Below are 16,040 nucleotides of genomic sequence, written 5' to 3'. Positions count from 1 at the left end.
GAACAAGGGGATGGGTCAAATGCAGAGGACACATTTCACCACACCTAGTGTGTGTGTGACAATCACTGGTACTTTAACTTAACTTGTGTGAATGAGTGTGAATGGGGGAGGGAGGTTTTTTGGGTTGGTGCACTAATTGTAAGTGTATCTTGTGTTTTTTATGTTGATTTAATCATTTAAAAAATATATATATATATTTTATTTTTTTTATTCTTGTGCGGCCCGGTACCAATCGATCCATGGACTGGTACCGGGCCGTGGCCCGGTGGTTTGGGACCACTGTTTTAACTTAACTTGTGCAAATGAGTGTGAATGGGGGAGGGAGGTTTTTTGGGTTGGTGCACTAATTGTAAGTGTATCTTGTGTTTTTTATGTTGATTTAATGACATTTTATTTTTTTATATTTTTATTTTTTTAATTCTTGTGCGGCCCGGTACCAATCAATCCACGGACCAGTACCGGGCCGCGGCCCGGTGGTTGGGGACCACTGCTTTAACTTAACTTGTGTGAATGAGTGTGAATGGGGGAGGGAGGTTTTTGGGGTTGGTGCACTAATTGTCAGTGTATCTTGTGTTTTTTATGTTGATTTAATCATTTAAAAAAAAAAAAAAATTATTTGATTTTTTTTATTCTTGTGCGGCCTGGTACCAATCGATCCACGGACTGGTACCGGGCCGTGGCCCGGTGGTTTGGGACCACTGCTTTAACTTAACTTGTGCAAATGAGTGTGAATGGGGGAGGGAGGTTTTTTGGGTTGGTGCACTAATTGTAAGTGTATCTTGTGTTTTTTATGTTGATTTAATGACATTTTATTTTTTTATATTTTTATTTTTTTAATTCTTGTGCGGCCCGGTACCAATCAATACACGGACCAGTACCGGGCCGCGGCCCGGTGGTTGGGGACCACTGCTTTAACTTAACTTGTGTGAATGAGTGTGAATGGGGGAGGGAGGTTTTTTGGGTTGGTGCACTAATTGTAAGTGTATCTTGTGTTTTTTATGTTGATTTAATGAAATTTTATTTTTTTATATTTTTATTTTTTTAATTCTTGTGCGGCCCGGTACCAATCGATCAACGGACCGGTACCGGGCCATGGCCCGGTGGGGACCACTGCTTTAACTTAACTTGTGTGAATGGGGGAGGGAGGTTTTTTGGGGTGGTGCACTAATTGTAAGTGTATCTTGTGTTTTTTATGTTGATTTAGAACTTTTTTTTTTTTTTTTTAATTCTTGTGGGGCCCGGTACCAATCGATCCTTGTGTGAATGAGTGTAAATGGGGGAGGGAGTTTTTTTGGGTTAGTGCACTAATTGTAAGTGTATCTTGTGTTTTTTATGTTGATTTAATTTAAAAATATATATATATATATATATTTATTTATTTATTTTATTTATTTTTTTATTCTTGTGCGGCCCGGTACCAATCGATCCGCGGCCCGGTGGTTGGGGGCCACTGTTTTTACAACGTAATGTGTGATACTGCACCGAGCAAAGCTTTTTTTTTAACGCGTCAACAAATCGAAGCTCAACGTAATGAAAGTGAATACGTCGGCTTCCGTTCGCTTTTTGTACATGACGTCACTTTTACAAACGCAGCAACGACGCCCCCTGCTGTCACTTGTCAGCAAGCGCACCACGGAGACTCTCTCGTCCCCTGAGGACGGCTGTTGCGCCTGCGCATACAATGTCACAAGATGGCGGACAGTACGGAACTGAAGGTAAAGCGAGCCCCTCCACTTGCTTGACAAATAGGCGCTTGTCACTGTCACATTTCAATTCGGGATAACGGATATAATGTCTCCAGACACTCGAGCGCCGAACGGTGCTTTCGTTACGTCACACGGTAGTACCAGTAAAGTGTTAGACACCTGACAAACCGTTAGCTGGCTGGCTAGCCTGCTAGCATTAGCTTTGTTATTGTTGCCGCCGAGCCGTTAGTCAGCTTGTGTTTGTGTTGCTTTCCTGCCATTACTCACTAATGTCGCCCCTAATGATGAGTTGTGATCTCAGGCATGCTAACATCATCACCCCCAGCCCCACATCGCTCTGTGCCGGCTGACAATACGCGGGAGCACCGCTATAGCTGCTATAAACGGGCTCTGTCTACTCCCTGGAAAGCCACCAGCACTGAGCTGTTATTAGCCTCATTTCTTCCTCCTTCTTTTACGATCCATGACGGGGAATGATCGACATCCACACTCCGCTGCACGGTCACGCAGTTTGCACGTCATTTCGTGCCAGTATCGAAACGCTTTGCACCTTTAGATTAGCCCGCCATCAGTCAGCCATTGCTAGCTTAGCTTAGTGTCCAATTTTCGTCGTCTCTTGTCACTTTACTGATGTTTCTAGAATGCAGTCCTCGGTTAAGATGTGTCTAATACAGTGGTTCTTAACCTTGTTGAAGTTACCGAACCCCACCAGTTTCATATGCGCATTCACCGAACCCTTCTTTAGTGAAAAATAAAATGTTGTTTTTTTTTCTAATTCAAGACAAAAGTTATGTGTTTTTACTAGTGCACAAAATGAACCGTGCATGAACATCTCCTTGTTCAAAGAACAAAACCAACACACAGAAATTCGGGAGATGGGGCGCGGTTTGGTGGTTGTGGGGGTGTATATTGTAGCGTCCCGGAAGAGTTAGTGCTGCAAGGGGTTCTGGGTATTTGTTCTGTTGTGTTTATGTTGTGTTACGGTGCGGATGTTCTCCCGAAATGTGTTTGTCATTCTTGTTTGGTGTGGGTTCACAGTGTGGCGCATATTTGTGACAGTGTTAAAGTTGTTTATGCGGTCACCCTCAGTCTGACCTGTATGGCTGTTGATCAAGTATGATTTGCATTCACTTATGTGTGTGTAGAAGCCGCATATATCATGTGACAGGGGCCGGCACGCTGTTTGTATGGAGGAAAAGCAGACGTGACGTCAGGTTGTAGAGGACGCTAAAGGCAGTGCCTTTAAGGCACGCCCCCAATATTGTTGTCCGGGTGGAAATCGTGAGAAATTCGGGAGAATGGTTGCTCCGGGAGACTTTCGAGAGGGGCACTGAAAATCGGGAGGGTTGGCAAGTATGAGTATTAGCGGTGAATGCGGTGTTACAGCGGCACTGCCGCTGTATAATACCGGCGTGCCAGCTCTTATGTTAATTTTGATATTGCCTCAAGGGCCAAATGAAATTACACGGCGGGCCAAATTTAACCTGCGGGCCAGAGTTTGACACCCATTCTTTAAAGCCAGCCTAGGCAATTATTTTGACTTGGGGGGGGGGCACATTTAGAGAACAAAATGTGTCTAGGGGGCCGGTATATCTATTTTTAGGAACACCAATACAAAACGTCACAATAATGTCTGATTGAATGCTAAAAACGTTATGACAGACCGCATTAAAAAACGTAATGGAATTGTACATTTTTCTATGAAGGATAAAACACTGAATATTGACAAAATATGAACGTCACATTTTACAATCAAGTGAAACGCAACAAAAATGCAACAAACAGTGAAACATGAACGCGAAGGGTACAAAATAAACCCACCTACAATCTGATACATCTGATATATCACTATATTTGTAACAGTGTTAAACTTGTTTATACGGCCACCCTCAGTGTGACCTGTATGGCTGTTGATCAAGTATGCAGAGCATTCACTTGTGTGTGTATAAGAGCCGCATATATTATTTGATTGGGCGGGCACGCTGGTTGTATGGAGGAAAAGCGGACGTGACGACAGGTTGTAGAGGACGCTAAAGGCAGTGCCTTTAAGGCACGCCCCCAATAGTGTTGTCCGGGTGGAATTCGGGAGAAATTCGGGAGATTTTCGTGAGCGGCACTGAAATTCGGGAGTCTCCCGGGAAAATCGGGAGTTGGCAAGTATGGAGTCAGGGTCCACGTTAATCAATTCATGGTACAAATATATACTATCAGCATAATACAGTCATCACACAAGTTAATCATCAAGAGTATATACATTGAATTATTTACATTATTTACAATCCGGGGGGTGGGGGTTAGGTTTGGTTGATATCAGCACTTCAGTCATCAACAATTATATCATCAGAGAAATGGACATTGAAACAGTGTAAGTCTGACTTGGTAGGATATGTACAGCGAGCAGTGAACATAGTGATCTCAGAAAGCATAAGAACAAGTATGTACATTTGATTATTTACATATGATTATTTACAATCCGGAGAGGTGGGATGTGGTGGGGGTAGGGTGTTTAGGGTTGAAGTTGCCTGGAGGTGTTCTTTTAGTGCGCTTTTGAAGGAGGATAGAGATGCACTTTCTTTTACACCTGTTGGGAGTGCATTCCATATTGATGTGGCATAGAAGGAGAAAGAGTTAAGAAGACCTTTGTTAGATCGGAATCTGGGTTTAACGTGGTTTGTGGAGCTCCCCCTGGTGTCATCAGACTTCTTCATTAGATTGCGAATTGGGCTCTCTGATTAACATTAAAGGCCTACTGAAACCCACTACTACCGACCACGCAGTCTGATAATTTATATATCAATGATGAAACCTTAACATTGCAACACATGCCAATACGGCCGGGTTAACTTATAAAGTGCAATTTTAAATTTCCCGGCAAATTTCCGGCTGAAAACGTTTCGATATGATGGCGTTTGCGTGTGACGTCAACAGTGGAAACGGAAGTATTCGGAGCCCATTGAATCCAATACAAAAAGCTCTGTTTTCATTTAAAAATTCCACAGTATTCTGGACATCTGTGTTGGTGAATCTTTTGCAATTTGTTTAATGAACAATGGAGACTGCAGAGAAGAAAGTTGTAGGTGGGATCGGTGTATTAGCGGCTGGCTGTAGCAACACAACCAGGAGGACTTACTTGGATAGCAGACGCGCTAGCCGACGCTAGTCGCTGATCGCACGGATGATCAGGTGAAGGCCTTCGTCCTTCCGTCGATCGCTGGAACGCAGCTGAGCACGGGTGTTGATGAGCAGATGAGGGCTGGCTGGCGTAGGTGGAGCGCTAATGTTTTTATCATAGCTCTGTGAGGTCCCGTTGCTAAGTTAGCTTCAATGGCGTCGTTAGCAACAGCATTGTTAATCTTCGCCAAGCTGGAAAGCATTAACCGTGTAGTTACATGTCCAGAGTTTGGTAGTATTGTTGATCTTCTGGCTATCCTTCCAGTCAGGGACTTATTTGTTTTATTTCTATATGCAGTAAAGCCCGATGCTATCACGTTAGCTCAGTAGCTAAAGTGCGTCACTGATGTATTGCCGTGGAGATAAAAGTTACTGTGAATGTCCATTTCGCATTCTCGACTCTCATTTTCAAGAGGATATAGTATCCGAGGTGGTTTGAAATACAAATCCGTGATCCACAATAGAAAAAGGAGAGAGTGTGGAATCCAATGAGCCAGCTTGTACCTAAGTTACGGTCAGAGCGAAAAAAGATACGTTCTGCACTGCACGCTAGTCCTTCACTTTCACATTCCTCATCCACGAATCTTTCATCGTCGCTCAAATTAATGGGGTAATCGTCGCTTTCTCGGTCCGAATCTCTCTCTCTGCTGGTGTAAACAATAAGAAAATATGAGCAGTCCTTCCCCCGGTGTCGTCACGCTACTTCCGGTAGGGGCAAGGCTTTTTTTTTTATCAGCGACCAAAAGTTGCGACCTTTATCGTCGTTGTTCTCTACTAAATCCTTTCAGCAAAAATATGGCAATATCGCGAAATGATCAAGTATGACACATAGAATGGATCTGCTATCCCCGTTTAAATAAAAAAAAATCATTTCAGTAGGCCTTTAAGAGGTTCTTGGATTCAAAGTTAAAGTACCAATGATAGTCACACACACAAGGTGTGGTGAAATGACCCTTTGAATTTGACCCACCCTTGTTCCACCTCCTGGGAGGTTAGGGGAGCAGTGAGCAGCAGCGGTGGCTGCGCTCGGGAATCATTTCGGTGATTTAACCCCCAATTCCAACCCTTGATGCTGCTTGATGCAGGGTCCCATTTTTATAGTCTTTGGTATGACTCGGCCGGGATTTGAACTCACGACCTACTGATCTCAGGGCGGACACTCTAACCACAAGGCCACTGAGCAGGCATTAGAATTGTGCTCTTGGATTTGATTACTAAAAATTAATGTACCTGCGTATAACAAGGGAAGGTAATGCATTCCACGTTTGTCTTTTAATAAGATTATGATTTGTTTATGTTTTGCCAAATATTTTTTAGGCAGAGTTACGTTCACTGCTTTATGGTTTGTTTACTCAGATGTGTGGAATTTTACCTTGTATGCCTCAAAACAATATTGTTTTTGGCTCGTGTACAGTGGACTCTTGCAATTGTTCAAAAGGGTGTGATATAACTTACTGCATGCAGCTGTGCCTAATGGCTAAAGCAGTGTTTTTCAACCTTTTTTTGAGTCAAGGCACAATTTGTTTATTGAAAAAATCTGGAGGCACACCACCAGCAGAAAACATTCAAAAATGAAACTCAGCAGTCGATATTGACAGTAAAAAGTTGTTCTCGCAATTGTTGGATATGAATTTAAACCATAACACACCATGCATCACAATAGTTTTTGTCTCAAAGTAGGTGTACTGTCACCACCTGTCACATGACGCTGTGATTTATTTTGATGGTTTTTTGGTGTTTTCTTGTGCGTAGTGTTTTAGTTCTTTTCTTGCGCTCCAATTTTAGTGGCTTTTCTGTTTTGTTGGTATTTTCCTGTAAGCCGTTTCATGTCTTCCTTTGAGCGATATTTCCCGCACCTGCTTTGTTTTAGAAATCAAAACTATTTAAGTTGTGCGGACGCCATACTTGCCAACCTTGAGAGCTCCAAATTCGGGAGATTTGGGGGGGGGGGGGGAGTTGAGGTGGGCAGGGTCGGGGTTAGGGGTGGAGGATTATATTTATAGCTAGAATTCACTGAAATTCAAGTATTTCTTATATATATATATATATATATATATATATATATATATATATATATATATATATATATATATATATATATATATATATATATATATATATATATATATATATTAGGGCTGCAACTAACGATTAATTTGATAATCGATTCATCTGTCGATTATTACTTCGATTAATCGATTAATAATTGGATAAAAGACAAACTACATTTCTATTCTTTCCAATTTTTTTATGAAAAAGAACAGCATACTGGCACCATACTTAGTTTGATTATTGTTTCTAAGCTGTTTGTACATGTTGCAGTTTATAAATAAAGGTTTATAAAATAAAAATTGCCTCTGCGCATGCGCATAGCATAGATCAGGGGTCGGCAACCCGCGGCTCCGGAGCCGCATGCGGCTCCTTGACCACTCTGATGCGGCTCAGCTACATGCATGCTGACCCCCTCGATTTTCCCAGTAGACTTATGGATGTCAGTGTCTCTCATAGACTACTCCCAGGGAAAAATAATCCTATTAACACTCTAATTACTATATAAAGGGCGTGCCCTAATTGCACTGCAGTAATTATCCTCTATAGCATTTACATACAGCATGCCAGGCCAGCCACATGTTGCATGTTGTTATTACTTGCTCACACAGGAGACAGCAAAGCATACTTACTCATCAGCCACACAGCTTACACTGACGGTAGCCGTATCAAACAACTTCAACATTGTTACGTTACAAATATGCGCCACACTGTGAACCCACACCAAAAAAGAATGAAAAACACATTTCTGGAGAACATCCCACTGTAACACAACATAAACACAACACAACCATTACCCAGAATCCCATGCAGTCCTAACTCTTCCGGTCTACATTATACACCCCCGCTACCACCAAATCCCCCCACACATCAACCCCCCCCCCCCCCCTCTTCGTGGTTGGTTGAGCGGAAGAGTTAGGGCTGCATGGGATTCTGGGTATTGGTACCGTCAGTGTAAGATGTGTGGCTGCTGACTTAGTAGCCTTGCTGTCTCTTATGTGAGCAAGCTAGAGCTGCATTCCACTTGTGGCCGAGTAGGTACACTGATTGGGCAGACTGTAGAGGGCGCCAAATGCAGTGTCATCACACTCTGATATTCGGGAGTCTCCCGGGAAAAATGAGAGGGTTGGCAAGTGTGACACAAGCGACATTCATCCAAAACTCGCGGGCTGCACTAACATCAAATTCCCACATTAAAGTGCGTGCCGGTGCGTGTGTCTGAGACCCCTGGATAACATAGCACAAAGCATGTAAGCTTTGTATGCGGTGTTTTTCATTTTAAATTTAAAATTTTTTTTGTGGCTCCCATTACTTTCTTTAATGTGTGAAACTTGCCAAAATGGCTCTTTGAGTGGTAAAGGTTGCCGACCCCTGGCATAGATCCAACGAATCGATGACTAAATGAATCGCCAACTATTTTTATAATCGATTTTAATCGATATAATCGATTAGTTGTTGCAGCCCTAATATACATATATATATATACATATATAAATAAAATAAATACTTGACTTTCAGTGAATTATATATATATACACTACCGTTCAAAAGTTTGGTGTCACCCAAACAATTTTGTGGAATAGCCTTCATTTCTAAGAACAATAATAGACTGTCGAGTTTCAGATGAAAGTTCTCTTTTTCTGGCCATTTTGAGCGTTTAATTGACCCCACAAATGTGATGCTCCAGAAACTCAATCTGCTCAAAGGAAGGTCAGTTTTGTAGCTTCTGTAACAAGCTAAACTGTTTTCAGATGTGTGAACATGATTGCACAAGGGTTTTCTAATCATCAATTAGCCTTCTGAGCCAATGAGCAAACACATTGTACCATTAGAACACTGGAGTGATAGTTGCTGGAAATGGGCCTCTATACACCTATGTAGATATTGCACCAAAAACCAGACATTTGCAGCTAGAATAGTCATTTACCACATTAGCAATGTATAGAGTGTATTTCTTTAAAGTTAAGACTAGTTTAAAGTTAACTTCATTGAAAAGTACAGTGCTTTTCCTTCAAAAATAAGGACATTTCAATGTGACCCCAAACTTTTGAACGGTATATATATATATATATATATATATATATATATATATATATATATATATATATATATACAGTATATATATATATATATATACAGTATATATATGTATTTTATTATATATATAGGGACGGCGTGGCGAAGTTGGTAGAGTGGCTGTGCCAGCAATCGGAGTGTTGCTGGTTACTGGGGTTCAATCCCCACCTTCAACCTTCCTAGTCACGTCCGTTGTGTCCTTGGGCAAGACACTTCACCCTTGCTCCTGATGGCTGCTGGTTAGCGCCTTGCATGGCATCTCCCGCCATCAGTGTGTGAATGTATGGGTGAATGTGGAAATACTGTCAAAGCGCTTTGAGTACCTTGAAGGTAGAAAAGCGCTATACAAGTATAACCCATTTATCATTTATTTATGTATATACATATACATTAAATAAATACTTGAATTACATAACACTCCTCTCTAATCATTGTTGTATTTCAAAAGTGCAATGCTTTGCAGCCAGTAGCACAGCCTTTGAAGGAGCATAGGTATGGGCAGTGTAATATTCTGGGTTGGAGTCAATAACCAGGCGAGGTGACGAAGTTACGTCTCTTTACTTCATACTTCAGAACCGACTGCCACACTTGCCGTCAGGGTGCGCAATACAACGTAAACCGTTGGCCAACCAAAAAGTAACCACAGAACACTCTACGGTATAGTGTTCTGTGGTTACTTTTTGGTTGGCCAAGCGGACGTGACGACAGGCTGTCCTCACTCAGGTCCGCACGGACCTGGAGTGGGCGTGCCTTAAGTCCGGCTGGAAATAAGGAGAAATTCGGGAGAATGGTTGTCCCGGGAGATTTTCGGGAGTCTCCCGGAAAATTCGGGAGGGTTGGCAACTATGGCGGATGCTATCCTTCTTTGTGGGGACATTGTTGATTGTCATGTCATGTTTGGATGTACTTTGTGGACGCTGTCTCTGCTCCACACGCTGCAAGTCTTTGCTGTCATCCTGCATTCTGTTTTTGTTTACTTTGCAGCCAGTCCAGTTTTTAGTTTCGTTTTGCATAGCCTTCCCTAAGCTTCAATGCCTTTTCTTAGCGGCACTCGCCTTTTAGTTATTTTTGCTTTACCTGCACGCTGCCTCCCGCTGTCGTCTGCATATTTTGATCACGACAAACCGTCGTCGTCGTTCCCGACATCTACAAAGCATCTATTACACGGTTACTCTGCCGAGCTCGAGACAGCACAGACACTCAACAACGGCACATTATGTGCGGATTATAACTACTGGTTTGCAAAAAATACTTTTAACCCAGCTAGGTGAAATTACATAATCTCCCACGGCACACCAGACTGTATTTCCTCGCCATCTAATAAGAGCAGTGCGGTCTTGAACGCACGCCAGACCACGGAAGTGAAGCAAGTGAAATGAAGTGAAACGAAGCGATCGGCTGCAGCAACCCTGAGGAAAAGTTAGGTAATGTTAAAGTTAAAAATAGTAATAATGTTACTGTCTCAGTTTGGCATGGTGATGTAGTTTTGTGCTTATACACAAAGGCTTCTGCGTGGATGTGCTTGTGCTACTTGGGGCTATTCTCTAACCCAGCGGTTGTGAAATAGCTTGGTTTGATATGCTTTTTAAATGTTGATCTCGACGACAATCACCCTCGTTTAATCGTGGCAGCCGAAATGTGATCATGATTAAAATTTGATTAATTGTGCAGCCCTAGCCAAAACTCAGCTTTATAATTTATATGTAATGTAATGAAGACATGCTGATTCTGGAGGTCACAAATCAAAGAATCATATTACAGGCACATGCTGGACAGCTATTTGAGGACCTGTGTCAAAAACCAGCTGATTTGGGGACGGGGAAGAAACGGAGAGGTTAGTAGGAGTTCAATCAGGGTGTGTGCTTGCGTGTGTGCAACGCTCGCCAGGGATGATAATAGTGTTGTGTTGTTGTTTGCTACAAATAGAAAACAAAGTTGTCGTTCTGCAAGGTAAAAAATGTTTTTTTTAATTTTCCAGAAGTCTATAGTCAAGTCAGTGTCGCCACAGACGCCTGCCTGTGGGTACCGTATTTTTCTGACTATACGTCACAGGTTTTTTCATAGTTTGGCCGGGGGTGCGACTTATGTATGAAATTATTAACACATTACCGTAAAATATCAAATAATATTATTTAGCTCATTCACGTAAGAGACTAGACGTATAAGATTTCATGGGATTTAGCGATCAGGAGCGACAGATTGTTTGGTAAACGTATAGCATGTTCTATATGTTGTAGTTATTTGAATGACTCTTACCATAATATGTTACGTTAACATACCAGGCACGTTCTCAGTTGGTTATTTATGCCTCATATAACGTATACTTATTCAGCCTGTTGTTCACTATTCTTTATTTATTTTAAATTGCCTTTCAAATGTCTATTCTTGGTGTTGGGTTTTATCAAATAAATTTCCCCCAATAATGCGACTTATACTCCAGTGCGACTTATGTATGTTTTGTTCATTCTTTATTATGCATTTTCGGCAGGTGCGACTTATACTCCGGAGCGAATACCGAAAAATACGGTATTCATGGACGGCAAAACTTGAGACATTCCGCGGTGTTGCCGTTCAGCCAGTCGTTACAAACATCGTAAGGCAGGACCGAGTTTGTTTGCTGTTGTTCCTCTGGATGGACAGAATAAACTTGTTTGTGGTTCACTTTACCAAAACTCCCCCATCACGTGATTACACTTTGATTACCGTATTTTTCGGTATCTTCCCACTCCCTTTCAGGCAAAACTGAACAATCATGCTTTACATACTATACATGACCTTTTGCACTATATTAATTTATATTATTATGTGTTGTCAACTTTGTACTTTTTTTTAAATTATTATTATTATTTTTGTATGTCATTGCCTGAAATAAATAAATAAATGAAAATGAATGGAAAAAAATGAATGAAATGAGTATAAGTCGCTCCGGAGTGTAAGTCGCACCGGCCGAAAATGCATAATAAAGAAGGAAAAAAACATATACACTACCGTTCAAAAGTTTGGGGTCACATTGAAATGTCCTTATTTTGAAGGAAAAGCACTGTACTTTTCAATGAAGATGACTTTAAACTAGTCTTAACTTTAAAGAAATACACTTTATACATTGCTAATGTGGTAAATGACTATTCTAGCTGCAAATGTCTGGTTTTTGGTGCAATATATCTACATAGGTGTATAGAGGCCCATTTCCAGCAACTATCACTCCAGTGTTCTAATGGTACAATGTGTTTGCTCATTGGCTCAGAAGGCTAATTGATGATTAGAAAACCCTTGTGCAATCATGTTCACACATCTGAAAACAGTTTAGCTCGTTACAGAAGCTACAAAACTGACCTTCCTTTAAACAGATTGAGTTTCTGGAGCATCACATTTGTGGGGTCAATTAAACGCTCAAAATGGCCAAAAAAAGATAACTTTCATCTGAAACTCAACAGTCTATTCTTGTTCTTAGAAATGAAGGCTATTCCAGAAAATTGTTTGGGTGACCCCAAACTTTTGAACGGTAGTGTAAGTCGCACTGGAGTATAAATCGCATTTTTGGGGGAAATTTATTAGATAAAAGCCAACACCAAGAATAGACATTTGAAAGGCAATTTAAAATAAATAAAGAATAGTGAACAACAGGCTGAATAAGTGTACGTTATATGAGGCATAAATAACCAACTGAGAACGTGCCTGGTATGTTAACGTAACATATTATGGTAAGAATCATTCAAATAACTATAATATATAGAACATGCTATACGTTTACCAAAACATCTGTCACTCCTGATCGCTAAATCCCATGAAATCTTATACGTCTAGTCTCTTACGTGAATGAGCTAAATAATATTATTTGATATTTTGCGCTAATGTGTTAATAATTTCACACATAAGTCGCTCCTGAGTATAAGCAAAACTATGAAAAAAACTGCGACTTATAGTCCGAAAAATACGGTACCAAGATCTCATTAAAGCCCGATCTACCTTGCTGCACGGTGTACATCAGCAACAGACACGGGAAATATTTTGTGGCGGTGCTTTTCAGCAGCCATTACGCATTAAGTGGAAATCCAGAGTTACTCATTTAATGTCAGAGACAGGCATAATTGGTTTCTTGCCGAAAGCTGGGATAATGTGTGACACGGTGTTAACCTCTTGACCTCTTAATTTTTCACCAGCAAATGGTAATGAGCCTTCGTGTTTCGGAGCTCCAAGTCTTGCTGGGGTTCGCCGGACGCAACAAGCATGGGCGCAAACATGAACTTTTGACAAAAGCTCTCCACCTCGTAAAGGCTGGTTGCAGTCCTGCCATGCAGATGAAGATTAAAGAGCTCTACAGACGGCGATTCCCCACCAAAATGGTTTCGCCGGTGGACCTCGCACTGCCCGGCGTCCATTCTGCCTCCAGCCTCCCCGCAGGCCTCGCACAGCTTGGCTTTGACAACCATGGGTCGCCCTCGCCTCTGTTGCCTGTTTCGCTGCTCGGGCCCAAGCATGAGCTCAGTCTGCCTCACCTGCCCTCATCCCTGCACCCCGTTCACCCCGACGTCAAACTGCAGAGATTGCCATTCTACGACGTGCTCGACGAGCTCATTAAACCCACCAGTCTGAGTGAGTCCACCACCTCCCACTTATTTATTTTTTTATTATGACTGAACACAGATTTGAGCTTAGACATATCAGTAGATTTTCAATGCTGTTAGTGCTGTCTTTGTTTATTGTAGCCTCCGACAACAGTCAGCGGTTCCAGGAAGCTTGTTACGCCTTTGCATTAACGCCACTACAAGTTCAACAAATCAGCAGCTCTATGTAAGTTGAGACAACTCTCTTGTCAATGTTGTAAATCATCAACAAGACAGAAGGAAATTGTAATAGCAGTGAACTCAATCTAACATTCTCTCCTTCCTTTCTGTTAGGGACATATCTGGGACCAAGTGTGACTTTGCGGTTCAAGTCCAATTAAGGTACAATCAAACCCTTTTTTGGGTGTTTAAAGGAAGGAAAGGAATTTAAATTTGACTCTCTTGTATCTATACTGTAGCATCATGACGTACTAATGGCATTTCAGGGTTTTCACTTACAGGATTTGATTGTGGCGCACCGTCACGGCAAAATAAAAGCCACCACACCTTAAAAATGAGTGTATTTTACATAAAAACAAAGTAACCCTTGTGTGGTGTTCGGGTCTGTGGGACCCGTTTTCATTTTTTTATTAAAAGAAAAATGATACAATTAATTAATTTAGTCAAACTGAGACTCACTGACGTTGGCTCATATTCTGTGAAGAACATATATCAGAAAACATATTTAATGACCACACACCATACACCCCCCCTACACATTTCTATTACATATAATTTGTCCGGGTCCACTGGACCCGGGGCTAATAGAAGTGTGGAGATTGATGTTCTGTGTACCACACGCACCCACCCACCCACACACACAAACACACACACACACATCAGGCCTAGACAGGAGGAGAACAGAGTGTAGGTACACAGAACATCAGAGGGTCAAATGTGCGAGAAAATGAGAGCAGACAGTGTTGACAAACGATGTTGCAACCTTGTGTGGGAACCGCAGGTGCAGAAACACAAAAGAAGAATCCCTGTGGGATGCAGAAACTGGCAGAGAAATTTTCCGCGCAACGTTCATATTGTTGTTACTCAGCCAGCGTTTGTGGGTCTGATGGACCCGTTGTATTTTGTGGCTTTTAATGCCTCACAATCAAACACTTTTATGTTAAAATACTGAACAGATGTTTATTGTGATAAGGTAAACAGATGTTTATTGTGATAAGGTAAACATCTGTTCAGTATTTTAACATAAAAGTGTTTGATTGTGAGGCATTAAAAGCCACAAAATGCAACGGGTCCATCAGACCCACAAACGCTGGCTGAGTAACAACAATATGAACATTACACAAGGGTTAAAGTAATATGAATAGATTAGAGCTGCAGCTATTGAGTATTTTAGTAATCGAGTATTCTATCAAATATCCCGATCAAGTAATCGAAAAAAAATCATATTTTTGCTTTATTAAGTTTTAATTATATGTGTTAAGATGTGCCCTGAATTATTGCATTTGGCCTAATTGTCTTTTTTTTCCTAAATGCCTGTTTTTGATTTTCATTATTAAAGGCTGACACGCACAGCTGAAATGCATCTGTGCTTGATTGTGCCAATTTGTGTGTGCTAATAAAAACAGGTGCGCTCACAGCCCTCTGTGCTGTGTGGTGTGACCGCATAAACGACGTTCTTGATGATTATTATACGGTGCTGTTTAAATGTTGGTTTCTCTACGCAAATCCACTGAGCTGTTTTCATCCTGCCAACAATACATGAACAATATAAAAAGACGAACCACTTTATAATGACAACAACAGTTTCACATTTTAAGAATGCAATACAGTTCATTGCATTCAACATAGTAATCAATGTTCATTTTGCCAATATAACATGTTTGAGATGAAAACACATATGTACAGTACAGGCCAAAAGTGTGGACACACCTTCTCATTCAATGCGTTTTCTTTATTTTCATGACTATTTACATTGCAGATTGTCACTGAAGACATCAAAACTATGAATGAACACATGTGGAGTTATGTACTTAACAAAAAAAGGTGAAATAACTGAACATGTTTTATATTGTAGTTTCTTCAAAATAGCCACCCTTTGCTCTGATTAATTTTTTGCACACTCTTGGCATTCTCTCAATGGAACCTGTAATGGTTTTCACTTCACAGGTATGCTTGGAAGCTCATCGAGAGAATGCCAAGAGTGTGCAAAGCAGTAATCAGAGCAAAGTGTGGCTATTTTGAAGAAACTAGAAAATAAAACATGTTTTTTTTAGTTATTTCATCTTTTTTTGTTAAGTACATAACTCCACGTGTTCATTTGATGCCTTCAGTGACAATCTACAATGTAAATAGTCATGAAAATAAAGAAAACACATTGAATGAGGCGAAGGTGTGTCAAAACTTTTGAGTATCAAAAATAAAACGATAAGAACAGTTTTCATTATATCAAACACAACAAGTGGATTAGGTTGTG

At 41.0% G+C, this 16,040-nt stretch overlaps 1 protein-coding gene across 1 annotated transcript in view; it reads left to right on the top strand.

The window, feature by feature from the left end:
• Nucleotides 1-1,562: 1,562 nt before the first annotated feature.
• Nucleotides 1,563-16,040, top strand: part of pias1b (protein inhibitor of activated STAT, 1b) — a 38,319-nt gene continuing 23,841 nt past the window's right edge. The window contains exons 1-4 of the mRNA XM_062061085.1: nt 1,563-1,715; nt 13,163-13,595; nt 13,709-13,793; nt 13,901-13,948. Of these exons, the coding sequence (XP_061917069.1) occupies nt 1,692-1,715; nt 13,163-13,595; nt 13,709-13,793; nt 13,901-13,948 (590 nt within the window). The 5' untranslated portion in view covers nt 1,563-1,691. The remainder of the gene's footprint in view (nt 1,716-13,162; nt 13,596-13,708; nt 13,794-13,900; nt 13,949-16,040) is intronic.

Source organism: Entelurus aequoreus, linkage group LG10 (genome assembly GCF_033978785.1).
Source record: "Entelurus aequoreus isolate RoL-2023_Sb linkage group LG10, RoL_Eaeq_v1.1, whole genome shotgun sequence".
Taxonomy (NCBI): Eukaryota; Metazoa; Chordata; class Actinopteri; order Syngnathiformes; family Syngnathidae; genus Entelurus; species Entelurus aequoreus.
Note: the sequence above shows the minus strand (reverse complement) of the source record. Positions and strands in the feature narration are given on the sequence as shown.